General features: G+C 40.4%; 1 protein-coding gene across 2 annotated transcripts in view; it reads right to left on the reverse strand.

Annotated features, from left to right (window-relative positions):
- Nucleotides 1–15,232, reverse strand: part of CTNNBL1 (catenin beta like 1) — a 167,940-nt gene that overhangs the window by 93,734 nt on the left and 58,974 nt on the right. For both annotated transcript variants that reach the window (XM_029220175.1, XM_029220176.1), the window contains 4 exons: nt 12,904–12,997; nt 9,563–9,654; nt 1,339–1,411; nt 1,043–1,101 (listed from right to left, as the gene is read on the reverse strand). In XM_029220175.1, the coding sequence (XP_029076008.1) occupies nt 1,043–1,101; nt 1,339–1,411; nt 9,563–9,654; nt 12,904–12,997 (318 nt within the window). The remainder of the gene's footprint in view (nt 1–1,042; nt 1,102–1,338; nt 1,412–9,562; nt 9,655–12,903; nt 12,998–15,232) is intronic.

The following is a 15,232-nucleotide window of genomic DNA, read 5'->3' on the forward strand; positions in this document are numbered from 1 at the left end:
TGCGCTACCCAACCACATTTCTTCCCCTTCTAAAAGAAACCACAGTCCTGAAGGGCAAATCTTGGCTCAATATAAGGAACACTTTCCTAACCATCAGGGCTACTGAACTGCCTCATAGACTAGTTGTGGCTCTAAATCATGGGAACAGCGAAAAGCAGTTTTATCTTTGCCAGAAATACATGGCATGTTAAGAGGAAAGCCTTTTAACAGTGTATGCATACCCATACAGTCTACTACAAAATGATCAATAATCTTGCGGGAACAGGACTAAGTACTTTCCCAGAATTGGGAGATTCACATTTCAAAGTTCTATTTTTTGGGGTGGAGGCCAAGCCACTCAGGCTGCTGGCACCAAGACGAAAGCTGTATGCAAACTGACATCTCAGACACTCCCAACACTCTTAAGATTTTATCCAAATGATCTATTTTCAGTCCTGGTTTTAGAATAGCACAGATGAGATTTGTTAGAAAAAAAAACTTAACAGTATTTTCAGAATGCCAGCAGAACAACATTTCAACAGGATTTACATTTCTTACAACGAGCAAATGGCAATTTCTAATTTCTTTTTCCAGCCTCCAGTGCCACATCCTTCCCTATCCTCCTCTCTGACCTCTGTCCCACTGTATTGGAACTTGTACTCCTGAAGCTTACTTATCTGGATCCTAAATGAACAGACTCCAATTTAGTGGCAGACTGATGGGAAAGCAAGTGAATAATCTTGGGAGTGGGTCAACTAAAAATAATTTGGCATTCTTGGCTCAAGAATATACACTTAAGCAGGAAGCACACCTCTGTTGGATTGATAAATATCAGAAGACTGAGAAAGTCCACACCAGATACACAGTGATATCTGGTCATAAAGAGCAAATGACTAAGAAAAGGAGGCAAACCATGTACCTCCAATGTGACCTCAAACCTGCCAACACATTCCATATGGCTTGCATCACATGGCTTATTCCTTCCAACAATTTCCAGCTCCACCTCCCATTTAAAGCAAGCCATGGATCTTCACGGCAGACAGGAAGCATAAGAATTACTCACGGATAACTGCTGAAGAAGCACATCGATTCCATCCAGCTCCCCAAGCAATTCCCTGTTTTCTAAAAGGGGAAAAAAATAGGAGAAAAAAAAAAATGAAGCTAACTGTCAGATTTTACAGCCGTCTAACACTGATACATCAGCAAACAAAATCAATACAGCTTGACAGAGTACAAAAGCTGCACAGAGAGCGAGAGGGAGAGCAAGGGGATGCCAAAGGCAAGAGAGCTTGCTGTCATGATCTGAAACAAGCCTGGCTCCTATCCTAACAGAATATCAATACCGAGAGGGAGCCTCACCATCATTGTCCTGGAGCAATATGGCCAGCACTTCACTACAATACAGTTTGTTGGCATCAAAAGGCATCTTTGCCTGTTGGGAAATAGGAGAAATGAGAAAAACGTTAAGGGGCCTTGCTTCCTTCCCCAGGACAAATTTTTTCACAAGTACTAGGATCTGAGTTAGAGAGAAGCAGAAGTTATAAAGGGAAAGGGCAGGTTAAGGGTAAAAAAGGTCTGCCTCTGCTCTCAAGAGACCAGACTCAAGCACTGCATAGTAAAACCATAAACAGCAGATGTACACAACAGCTCTCACACTCCTAAAGCCCAGGTGCAAATGTCACCTCCTCTGTGAAGCCTTCCCAGATTCCCCATTTTGAGTCTAGGGACTATTGTCTAGCACATAATACATACTCAAATGAGAACTGGATAAATGATTGAAAGTTTTGAACATTTAAGACTAAAATCCATCATGAAGCTTCATTCACAAGTTACAATCATAAAATTAGGCTGTAAATTAGCTGATAGATGATCAGAGAAGCTGAAAAGAAAGCAAGCTCTTGTTTTGATTAGTTGAATGTCTTTATAACAAAGTAGTTCCTTTTGGATTTTTTTTTAAATGCTTAAAATTTAATTTGAAATCATAAACCTAACTGCTCATGGGCCATAATCTGCCTACTATTTAAAAAGGAAACCATATTAAATATGCAGAAATGTGTTAATATTTTAACACCCAAATTATTACCCACAATTCTTTCCCTGCTGCATGCTCTGCTACTTGGAGTTGCAGAGGGGACACATCTACTGCAGAGCCTATTTTTCATGGTCATCCACATTGTTGCCCCAGTAGTGCGACTCAAGTGCCTCATCATTAACAATGCCCCTTGGATAAAGGTACACAGAGAGGAGCGCAAGCCTCATCGATGTGTTTTTATTTACCGTACCCTTGATCCTTAAAATGCAGGCACAAAGACCACGACTGTTAATCAGCAGCAGCCTTGCTACCTATCCAGGTTTTTGAACTAACATATAATTATGTTATGTTATGTTATGTTATGAACTAACATTATAATTATGTTATATGTTTATGACATATGTTATATGTTTATGACATATGACATTATGTTATGTTATGTTATGAACTAACATTATAATTATGTTATATGTTTTTGAACTAACATATAACATATAATTATAACATATAATTACTGTACCTGGAAAGGACAGGGGAAGTGTTTATACTGAAGCTAATACCTCCATCCCCTTAGTGCCATTCACAGTTCTGTTTGGACACTGATTTTGCACTTAAGAAGGAAGAGTGGCCCCTAATGAAGCAACACCCAGCATCTTTTCAGTTCTCTCTGCATGTCTTCCCCATCAAGCCTAAGTGCACCCCATAGGGTTTCAGAAGGCTAACCGGGTATGACCCATCTTAGGTTAAAAGATCTGTAAATACAAGGTCTTATGTGTGCTGACTGCAAGTTATGCTCCCTGAACAAGCTTAAGGCCTTGTTTCAAGAAATTCAGTACAACAGCCAGGGTTTAAATGCAATCTGTGGCGTTTTTCACTTTAAGAAAAATAGTTTTATACAAATCAAAATACAAAAGTGAAAAGCCAAGGGGTGAGCATGTCTATCAGAATGAAGGATTCGCTAATAAAATCACTTACTCAAATGATTTAAGTTCAAGTATTGCTAGTTTAAATTATTTAAGCCACACCAACTCATACGCAGCTTTTTAAGGGGTCAGGGTTCTTGTTGCAAACAAGATACACTCAACTGAAAGAAGCCAAAAGACATCAGGCCACTAGAGCAATAGCATTTCTGTGGTTCCAATGCCTCTTGTCTTTTATTTGATTTTATAAACTCCTGTCTCTAAGGTAGGAGAGAGGTTTCCTCTTTTTTTCCAACAAATATTTATTGGGCACCTGCTATATGCAAGACACAAAAATTGAACGTGACAGCAAACAGAGGTGAATTTGACATGAAACTGGCCCATTGTTACATCATTTAAAAAATTACACTGAATTAAAGTTAATTTTATCAAGTAATACATTTATGTTAAAAAAAATAAATAAAAGGACATGAACCTGGGATGAGACATACCTAGATTTAACTCACAAGCATGTACTACCTACGTGACACTAAGTCTGCAGTTCCCAAACTGTGTGCCAAGGTACCTGGGACATCATATTGAATTCAGAGGGGATTGCAAGGATTTACAGGATTTACAAGGAAAGCACAGTGACATCTCACATCTGCTGATGAGTGAGCACGTTAACCACTAGCTTCAGGTACATTTCTTTTTTTTTTTTTTAACATCTTTATTAGAGTATAATTGCTTTACAATGGTGTGTCAGTTTCTGCTTTATAACAAAGTGAATCAGTTATACATATACGTATGTCCCCATATCTTTTCCCTCTCGCGTCTCCCTCCCTCCCACCCTCCCTATCCCACCCTCCCTATCCCACCCCTCTAGGTGGTCACAAAGCACTGAGCTAATCTCCCTGTGCTACGTGGCTGCTTCCCACTAGCTAGCTATTTTACGTTTGGTAGTGTATATATGTCCATGCCACTCTCTCACTTTGTCTCAGCTTACCCTTACCCCTCCCCATATCCTCAAGTCCATTCTCTAGTAGGTCTGCATCTTTATTCCCGTCTTGCCCCTAGGTTCTTCTGACCATTTTCTTTTTTTTTTTAGACTCCATGTATATGTGTTAGCATACGGTATTTGTTTTTCTCTTTCTGACTTACTTCACTCTGCATGACAGTCTCTAGGTCCATCCACCTCACTACAAATAACTCAGTTTCATTCCTTTTTATGGCTGAGTAATATTCCATTGTATATATGTGCGATGTCTTCTTTATCCATTCATCTGTTGATGGACACTTAGGTTGCTTCTATGTGCTGGCTATTGTAAATAGAGCTGCAATGAACATTTTGGTACATGTCTCTTTTTGAATTATGTACATTTCTTTTGATGACATCTTTTCTTTGTGAAGTTGGGTTTGAGTGGTTGCTGTGATAAAAGAACTATGTGAAAATCAGTGTGGAACAGGAATGAAGATGGTTGTGTTCAATCTGATTCCAAGGTTTTAGAAGTTGTGTAGTACAACTACACAAGAGGTACACACATCTACTGGTAAGTAATTGTGGTATTTAAGAATGAAATAAAAAATATATTTTATTTTAATTCATGCATATTATTTTTTTGAACGGCTACTAAAGTCTTAGGACATAAATATGTATTAAATTTGTTTGGACCTAACTACTTTAAATGGGACTGGTAGGTCCTCTTTGGCATAGAACCCTGTAAAAACAAAATTACTGAGATACTGATGGCACCATAAATTAAGAATGGTCCTCTATGACCGAAGTAACATTTCCTGGTCTCAAGTTTCTTTATCTGTGAAATGGAAACAATAAAATAACATCTTCTTTGGAGAGTTGCTCTGAGAATTAAATAATATGGAAGTACCTAATACATAATAGTTGCTATAAGTTTTTCTGATGATTGGGATCAGAAATATCCAGGTTAGAATCTCAGCTCTAACAGTTACCAGCTATGTGATCTTGGCCAAACTACTCTGCCTCTCTAACCTGATTGATATCTCTTACGTTGAGTGAAACTGGGCTAGATGGGAAAGCAGGAGACTAATCTTTCATGCCTAGCCAAAAACAAAAGTCACCATGGAAATTTTATTTCTGTTTAAATCTCAGCCAGAGATGACAGCCTCCAAGCCTGCAAAATACCAAACTGCCAAACTACAAGGACATTTAGTCAAAATCAGGAGGAAGGAGAATTTATTTAGCAGGTATAGCCTCTTGGATTTTGCAAAGCTAGTCAACAGGAGTTGGAGCTTTGGGGGCTCTCTTCTATCCAGGAGCCTGATGATCCTAAATCTTTCAGCTGTCAGAGTAATTACAGAGTCAAGCATAGGTTTGTACTCAGCATGTACTGGCCTTGAATAAAATTAAACTTCACCTTTTTTGGAGCTGCTGCTTTTTTGGAAAGTACAAGACATTTATGCTACCACCCACAGCCAGAAGCTGCAGATTATTTCTGCGGCTCACCTCCGGTACCTGGAACACATGGGGCAGGTTCAGACACAGCTACAGCCCTGGACAATAGTCAAAGCAGATTGTGCCCTACAAAAATCCCATCTCCTGGTCATAAGAGGCTAAGGACTTAGCATCAACCAGTTGTACGTGTAGTATAACACAGCCAGTCCTCAATTCATTAGCTCAAGCGCCAAACATTGAGACTGTTTTTGAAGCAATGATTTAATTGGGAAACAAAAAGAATCTCAATTTTGTTTCCTTGAAAAAGAAAAAAGTTTTGGTGTTATTTTCAATAGTACACAATATGCTAATAAGTTTGTATTCCCCATTAAAAAGTGAACTATGGTGCAGTGTCTCTCATACTACTGTTACCTGCTTACCTGTTAAACCATTTAATGTAATCCTCCGCAATGGGTTTTATCCTTATTAGCAGTACAAATGAGTGAGGTTTCATTTAGTGAATGAAGAAATCCATGAATATCTCTGTATACTGCTAGGCTACCAGTACATAAAGGAGATTCACCAATGTGCCACTCAGTTACTCAAGGACTACTGAATAAACAGGGGATGATCAGTTAAATAGCAGGGTTTTATCAAGCAATGTAAACATAAGTACTCTAGGATGAGGGTTCTCAGACTTCAGCATGCATCAGAATCACCTGGAAGGCTTGTTAAAACACAGATTGCTGGCTCCACCCCAAGCTGGGCAGATTTAATGAGTCTGGGGTGGGTTCAAGAATTTGCATTTCCAACAAGTTGCCAGGTAATTTTGATGCTCCCCATTGGGAACCACACCCTGAGAACAATCCGGAGGAGATACAATATGATGGAGTCCCAGTCCTTGCTCTTAAGGAGTTTAAGGACATTGGGAGAAAGACAAGGAGCACATATAAAAAGAGGAAAGTCTGCCAGGTGATGAAGAAAAGATGCTCCATGAGGGTAAGGGTCACACAGTTATAGGCATATGTTACAACCCAGATCTGCTAACTCCCAGAAGAGAACCAGTAGAAAAAAAATAAAATGATTGATATTCAGGAAAGAAAGAGGGCAATATGGGCTGGGGGCAAAGCAGTGCTATGGAAGCGGTGCATGAAGAAAGTCTGGAGGCTTGGGTTTTAATTCTGGCTCTACCAGAACTAGCTGCATGAATTTGGGCAAGGCGCTTAGTCTCTACAGGTCTTGATTTTTAATTTTTTATCTGCAACAGAACTTATAAAATTCCTTTCAGTTCAAAAAATGATGGAGGCAATGTGGAAGAGTAGGGATTTAAGTTGGTTAATGAAGGTGGTGTATAATTTAGAATTACATAGGCAGGAGTCATTCCTGGGGGATGGGGGGAACATGAACAAAGACAAGACACAGAGGTCAACACTGTTGACCCTTGTTGACCTTTGCAAAGGGGGTAGGTACAAGAGATGTCTGAACAGTAATAAGGCCAGTGTTTCAAAACTGAGAAATGAAAGGAAAAAGGAAAGAAAAGAAAGATCAGGCCGCGTTAAAGGGCCTTGAAAAGTAGGCAGAGATGGTGGAATCTGACGCAGAGGGCAGTAGCATCACTCTAGGAAGGTTCTTGAATAGGGAATGGCATAATGAAAATGGAGTCTTAAATTAGTTTGGGAGCAGTGCGGAACAAAAATGCTCACATTTCTAGAGACCAGTGGATCTTAGTGAGGGTTGTACATTTATAATCACAGGTGGAACTTCTCTAAAATACACCGAAGACAGAGGCTTGAGACAGTAAGTCTGGGAATCTGTATTTTTAGAAGTTCTGCTGGTGAAAGTAAGGATCTGGGTCCAGCACTCATTCTGATTCACCATGATATTTATGAGGGTGAAGATTAAAATAAGCACTTTCCTAGGTCATGAGAAATAAGAGCAAGGCATTGGTTTTAAAGACATGCCTTCTTACTGGCCGCGCCCTTAAGCAGAACCTTCTGTCATTAACGTTCTGGGCAGCACAGGATTTTTCTAAGGGTACTTGCTCACTAGTAAAATAACCAAATAGCATTTTAATGTTTAGATGCCCCAAAGCCTTGAAAAACTGTTTCAGAGACAGCAACACGGCTATTTATGCCTTGAGGATTGCATAAACACTATGCCTAAAAGGCAAGAGTCAAAAGCTTGCAAGACTACCAAATGGACCTCTTTATTACTCTCATAAGGGTAATGGTATCCAAGCCAAACACCCAAAGGTCTCGATTTCCCTTCCTGTTACTAATCCAAAAAAAGACTGGCAAGTTTAAACACCTTTCAAAAGGCAGAAGAGGCCTTACATTCTGGTTTAATGAAGAATCCTTGATTCAGTATCAAGTCTCAAGTAACTGGGAAAAATTGGTCCTGATTTCAAAAAGACAAAAACTATTGGATTATTTTGTATATTTTAAGGTTAAGGCCCCAACCTATGGCTACCCCATCAACAATTCAGGTCTCTGCCATCTATCCTACCCCCTTAACTACGTGTTTTATTTTCCTCTCCCCTACTCCTCACCCCCAAAATGTCTCAAGGCTTTGGAGAATAAAGATTTGTTGAATAATGAGGAAAGAAGAAACCGAGGGAGATGTGAAGGTAATTACATGCGGAAACCAAAGGACATCAAAACTCATGAGAGGAGGTTGGAAGGAAGCTGCAACCTTCCTTGAGAAAAGGAAGCTGCAAAAATGACAATGAATGAATTAACCAGACCTGATTTTTCCTGAAAGGAAAGGCGAGGGCGAGGGTGTGTGTGTGGGTAGGAAGTTGCAGTCTACTGAACTATGCCTTAAGTTTATCCTCTGCCAGCAAATGTGCCCATACCCACTGATGACAATGTACAGCAGGCTAGCTGAATATCCTCAAGTCATGTTATGTAAGTCTATGTTACAGATATAATGGGAACAAAGGATTAAATAAGAAGGATTGGGGAAGACCTAGACTGTCAGAGAGGGAGGGAACCATGGGGGCATATGATATCTTAGGCAGAATCTTCTTCCTTAGCCCTACCAAGACAGTGCGGGACAAATCGGACCTGATGCACCTCAGACTTTCTGCATCTCTATGACACTCTGAAGCACAGCAAGGCCAGGACTACTTAAAGAATCATACCAGCTACAAACACGTCTTCCTCTTTCTCACTGAAAAGTTGGGAACCCTTGCTTGCCGAGATGATTTCAGTAGCACATAGGCAGTTCCAAACTGCCTTCCATCATACCTTTGGTTAACACTATCCTGAGAGAAGCTCTTACCTCTCCCTTCCCTCATTTACTCTCCGTGACAGCACTAAATGTTAAAAAGATGGTCAAAAGGACTATGCTAGGAAGGAAAGAGAATGAATAATCCAACAGAAATATGATCAAAGGATATAAATAGGAAGCTAAAAGAGATGAATACAAATGGCTAATAAAAAACTGAAAGCCAATACACTGTCCTCGATTTTAAAATTCCAAATTAAAATGAAATACCCATTTTCACTTATCAGTTTGACAAAATTTTAAGTTTGGTAATACCCAATGTAGGTAAGGGAAACAGACCCTCTCAACTATTAGATTTTGCAATATCTACCAAAAATGTTAATGTGCATACCCTTTGACCTATCAATTCTATTTCTAGGAACTTATCCTACAAATAAACTAACACTAGCGTTCAAGGAAAAAAAAATGTGCATGTGTACATGGGGATATTCACTGCAGCACTGTTTTAACAGTGAAAAACTATTATAAACAGGAGAATGGTTAAATTGACTTTGGTACAACCGTAAAATGGAATACTAGGCAGCCATTAGTTCAGCGAAAAGATCAACTTGCAAAAGAAAATAATATATCATTCTATTTGTGAAACACACACAAACACACTCACATACTCCTATTTACACAGAAAATTTCTGGAAGGATAGATAAAATATTGTTAACAGAGGCTGTCTCTGAGAAGTGGAACTAGAAGGAATCAGCAGAGGAGAACTTCTCAGTATAAACCTTCTGTACCACATGAATTTGTGTTGACAACATGTTTATATTATTTTCAGGGGCATTAAAGGGTACTTTTAAAACAAACAAAAGAAGAGAAGCAAAGAAAGAGGCAAGAGTTGCCAAAAGATTCCCAAACTAGATCACATAGCCTAGGAATAACAATCTGTGCCGATGACCCAGCATGAGCTGTGCCCAGAGCAAAGAGAGGTTTGAGCTACAGTCCCACAAAGCCAAACTTACCTTCAGCCTCTTCAGCAGCCACTGCAGAAGACCCTGCTGGGCAGCCTCTGTGCACATCTCAGGCCGGAACTCAGCCATGTTCTCCACAATAGCTGAAGGGAGACAGACACCAGTAATTTGGAAGGGCAACTTTGTTTCCATCTTCAACAAGCTTGCTTCCCATGACAGACATTTTATTCCTCTTTCCACTTCCCTGTATTCCTCCCAGCCAGATGCTGTGTTGTCATTTTGAGATTAACCAGGGAGATGCTATGGTTTTTCTTTTTTTTCTTCAAGTTATGTTACAAGTAAAACTCATAACTGAATGTGATGGAATTCAATAAAGGAATAGTGAAAGATTTTCTGTGTTAACAGGGAACAACACTACAGCAGTGTGAATATCCGCCTAAGAAGGCCCTCTTAATCTCACTGTACTAGAGTCCCTGAGACCTGTGACTAAAGAAACAGGGGGCTAGCCAGAAGCCTTAAGGAAAAATCAGGGGATGAATGCAGAGCCTCTTCCTCTCCTGATTCATCCATTTTCAGATCTCTTTCTCTGGATACTGCAAGGGAAGCAAGCATGATCTTAACTGAACAAAATAATGTGCACAGAGGGGAAAGACCATGCTGGCAGAGGTAACCGTCAGGTACTCAGAAGCAAACAAAACTGGTCCTGCTATCTCCTACAACAACCAAATTACTGTTTAAGGGAAAACTTTTAAATGAGGAGGCAAAAAAAAGTGATTGTATGATTATCATGCTAAAAAAAGGACATTAAAAAAAAAACCCAAACCTGTAGTCTCATTCTATTGCATCCAGTGCTTTCCTTCCTTCAGGGCTCCATCCGCTCCCCATCCCAGGATATGTTGTTATCTATCATAAAGCAGATCAGAGTTCTGTGCTCTTTAAGCACAACGCCCAGCGGGTCTAAGTCTTGAGGAGAAAGGGCTGAAGAAAGCACTACACGTCCTATCTGCTTCCTCACTCATGCCAGCCTCACCAATGGCAAGTTAAAGAATGACCAGGCAGCCCCTCAGGGAGTGGATACAAAGCTGTGGGAGCAGAGTAGCAACAAGACCCCTGAGAGATGAAGATCATTTTAATAGCTTAATTACTTTCTCACATTTTCTAAGAAATCAGCTCATTCATTTTAATCTCCAATGCCTTTATCTTATTCTGCTTACACTTTAGGTGGCTTTCTATTGTCCACTAGGATAAAATCCAAACATCCTGCCAGGGTTTAGAGGTCTTCCATAATCTGGACAAACTTACTCCTCCGGTCCCATCTCCCACCACACCTACCTCACACTGCCACAGTACATTTCTAGTCTTCCCCCAAAGTCCTTGCCCATTCATGGCTTTACAAATGATACTGCCCTGCTCGTCTCACATTTCTCCGTCAAAATGCCCCTGTCAGGACTTCCCTGGTGGCGCAGTGGTTAAGAATCCGCCTGCCAATGCAAGGGACACGGGTTCGATCCTTGGTCTGGGAAGATCCCACATGTTGCGGAGCAACTAAGCCCGTGCGCCACAACTACTGAGCCTGTGCGCCTAGAGCCTGTGCTCCAGAAGAGAAGGCACCGCAATGAGAAGCCTGCGCATCGCAACAAAGAGTATCCCCCGCTCGCCGCAACTAGAGAAAGCCCGCACACAGCAATGAAGATCCAGTGCAGCCAAAAATAAATAAATAAATGAATAATTTTTTAAAAAATGCACCTGTCTTCATATTCAGCCCTAATCAGCTACCTGCTCCTACCCAGCAACTTGGAGACCCTTCCTCTTCACTTCCATAGTGCTCCCCACTATTATACCATTTGTCACCCTGTATTACCTTTCCTTTCTGTTCAAGACTTTCCCATCACTCTGCCTCTTAAGAAGAACTGTGCCTAATTCATCTTTAATTTACCCAGTGCCTAGAACAGTGCCTGACAAATATCGGATGGTTAATAAGGGAAAGAGGGGTGAATCTCCTGAGCTGTTGGTAAGGGACCAAGTTGAAAGTAGACAGATCTTCATAGACTGCCAGACCAGTGCTTTTTCCATTACATCAGGCTCTTTTTATTAGACTGTCAGTTAAGACTTCTGATGCTCTTTCTACTCAGCAGAATTCAGCATTAGGCTAACAGATGGCAATGCCAAATTCTGGCTCTAGACTACAGCCAACCCCCAAATCACAGACTGTTGTGTTCTCTCTTCTCTTACTCCCTAGGTGCCACGTCTTCCTCCTTCTTTATGATAATCTTCACAGTAGAGAGCATAAAACTATAAGAGAAATCTGTGCTAGACACAAAGGAGCTGGGAGAAAATCTAATCTCATCAAAATTTCTACTTCTGCTGGGCCTTGTTCATTTCTCAAGCTCTGCTTACAGATATGTCACCTTTGGTTTTATAAGACAGTGACCAGTGATAAAGAGGACTACCCAAAAGCACGATTTTAAATAGGCTATTGGTTCAGCAACTTTGCAGGGGGAAAGACTGGAGAGACTCAAAGAGGAGGAGGAGGAGGGGAGATATTGCAGAGGAATCCACTTAAATGAACATATGATAAAGGGGCAGCCAAGTTAACAGCAATATTTCAACTCACAGTTTACACGGCAAAGTACACATAAGAAGTGAAAGAAATACTCTTTTTCAAATAAAATGTCCTATAAAGGTACAAGCATACCTTGGAGGTATTGTGGGTTTGATTCCAGACCACTGCAATAAAGCGAGTATCACAATAAAGCAAATCACATGAATATTCTGGTTTCCTACTGTATATAAAAGTTATGCTTACACTATACTGTGTGTAGTCTATTAGGTATGCAATAGCATTATGTCTAAAAGAATGCACATACCTTAATTTAAAAATACTGGATTAGTATATAATGCTAACCATCATCTGACAATGCAGAGTTGCCATAAACATTCAATTTGTAAAAATGTAATATCTGCAAAGCACGACAAAGTGCAATAAAATGAGGTATGCCTGTATACAGCTGTTCGAAAGTTTGTAGTTCCACTGAAGGGAAATGTGAAGAACCAACAGAAGGGGATTCAAAAATGGTAAAATATACACTTTCCAAAGCAAAAAAAAAAAAAAGAATTCATCCTGCATAGACTTCATCCTAACTTTTGGAGGCAAAGGCAAAGGCCTGCTCAAAGAAGCCAGCGGTTTTTGTCCAGGAATGATTCTGCTTTTATTACCGCAAGCCAAAGCAAAGTAGCAGTTATATGAAATCTACACAAGGGTCTTCATTTGGGAGCAGAAAAAAGGAAAACCCTCCTGCTGTTGACTCTATAATGAAGGAGGAAGGAAATGAGTACCAAACCCCAAAACAAACAGAAAGAAACTCAGAAGATGCTGGCACCCTTCCCCTTACCGAGAGTGTTGTGGACGCCATCTGCCTCTTCTTTCACAGACTCATCCAGACGCTCCAGATTCTGCACAAGCAGTGCCACCACTTGCCCGTCCACCTTCAGCAACAGGGGAGCAAAAGGAGAATGGGATACATGTCACAAACAGTCTCCAAAATGTTGTCATTCCCATACTCCTCTACTGAATGAACAAAGTAAACAACCTGCCACTTATGGTTTACAGTATGCTCTCCCATCCCAATACCTCTTTTGAGGCTTGAAGTGACCCTGAGGCAAAGAAGGGGCAGGCATCACTATCCCTAACTTTAGATTGAAGCTTAAGGGAACAAGGTAAAATTCAAGGTTACATATTTAACTGAGTGACATACTAGCACTTGAACCTAGGCCTCTGAAATCAAGTCCTGTGCTCTTTCTACTTCTATGCGGTATTTAAACACCTTACAAAAATGCCATCTTAAGTCAAGTCACAAGTTTATTCAAGTCAAAAGCACATTTCTAGACCACAGCACCAAGAGATATTCAGTTGGGAAGTTTACTTGCCATATTTACACTAACATCAAAATTTAGGGTTAAACTCAAAACATTCCTAAGTTTCTGCATCAAGCTTTTATGAAACTATTACTTTTGAAGAACTTCTGACTCCTTCTCAAAAAGAATATTAACAGAATAAAATGCCTTATGTTTGTATTACACATAATGCATAAGAAAGCAGTTACATTTCTCTTATTGAATTTGATTCACATAACACTTATAGGAAAATTTTAGTAGCCACATCATATACATGATATTCAAGAGATTAATGACTTCGCCAAGACCACACAGCTACTAAGCAGTGGCAGCAGAAGCAAAAACCAAGCTTCCTTCTTAGGTGAAATAATGCTTACACTGCTTCACACTACCTTGTGGCACAATGTGTGCCCTTACAGAGACTGCCTTGGGGAACCCTGAGGCACACCAAGGAAGATAACTAAGGAAACACCTAATAATCAAGAAGTGATTATCTATCTGGTAATACATTTCTAAGTCACAGACAATAAGTAAACCTATACTGGAAGATAAGATCTGCTGCATACCCATGGTATATCCTCTCTCTCATCACCTCAGTTTCTTCACTTAGGAAATGGGAAAAAGTTGTAAAGATTAAATGAAATTATATGGCATACTTTACCCTGGGTCTGGTTCAAAAATTAAGTAGAGAGTTTGAATCTAGCCCTTTACTTCTTCTGATACCTGATTATGCACTGTTCATATCTCCCACGGGCTAAGAAAAACTCAAATTCTTTGAAGGCAGGCACTGCACCATCATTTATCTTGGTACACTCCTCAAAGTCAAGTGCAATACCATACATTCAGTAATTTTGCTAAATTTAAATAAACTGACAAAACATTCTACTTTGTGTACTGTAGTCATATTTTTGTCTTTTGTTTTTTTCTTTTTGCGGTATGCGGGCCTCTCACTGCTGTGGCCTCTCCCGTTGCGGAGCACAGGCTCCGGATGCGCAGGCTCAGCGGCCATGGCTCACGGGCCCAGCCGCTCCGCGGCATGTGGGATCCTCCCGGACCGGGGCACGAACCCGTGTCCCCTGCATTGGCAGGTGGACTCTCAACCACTGCGCCACCAGGGAAGCCCTGTAGTCATATTTTTATATACATTGCTCCATTTACTCTCATGTAATCCTCACAACTTTTACAGGTGAGAAAAACAAAGGTCCAGAGAGGTTAATTAGCCTGGTCAAAGTCACAAAGCTTGTGGCAGAAGTGACCAACTCCGAGACTATTTTTTCCCATCATATCCTGTCACTTCAATGAGGGGAAAAGAAAGGAGAGGAAAGAAAGGAGAGAGAAGGAAATGATCTCATTCAACTGATGCCTCCTGAACACTTGTATATAAGGCACTCTATGGACAATTCAAACTGAGCCTGAGGATGGAACAATGGCAAGAGGGACAGATCTTCAAAGAAGATCTTTACTCTTTCTGGGTGAGACTTAAGGGAAGCATCTGGATGGGGGAAAAGCTGAAGTTGTTGACTAATTTGGGATACCTGAATCACGAATGAAGCAGATTTTTCTAGGCTCTCCTTTATGCCCTGGTGTGAGAAGCAATGAAAGACACTAGTTGCAGATTGGAGGGGATACTGATGCCAGAATTGAGAACTCCTGTAAATACGAGAAAGAGCTGTTTCCCTCTCTTGTATCAAGGAGATATACAGTCTTGCTCTCAAATCTCACAGCCAGAAAAAGCTTCACCAAAGAAATCCACTGCAATATTTTCCTTAATTAATTGGACAATTTGCGTATGTGAGAGAAAACAGGAAAACATCTGGGGGAAAAACA

The sequence above is a fragment of the Monodon monoceros genome, unplaced genomic scaffold, assembly GCF_005190385.1.
Source record: "Monodon monoceros isolate NGI ecotype Baffin Bay Population unplaced genomic scaffold, NGI_Narwhal_1 Super_Scaffold_13, whole genome shotgun sequence".
NCBI classification, from domain to species: domain Eukaryota; kingdom Metazoa; phylum Chordata; class Mammalia; order Artiodactyla; family Monodontidae; genus Monodon; species Monodon monoceros.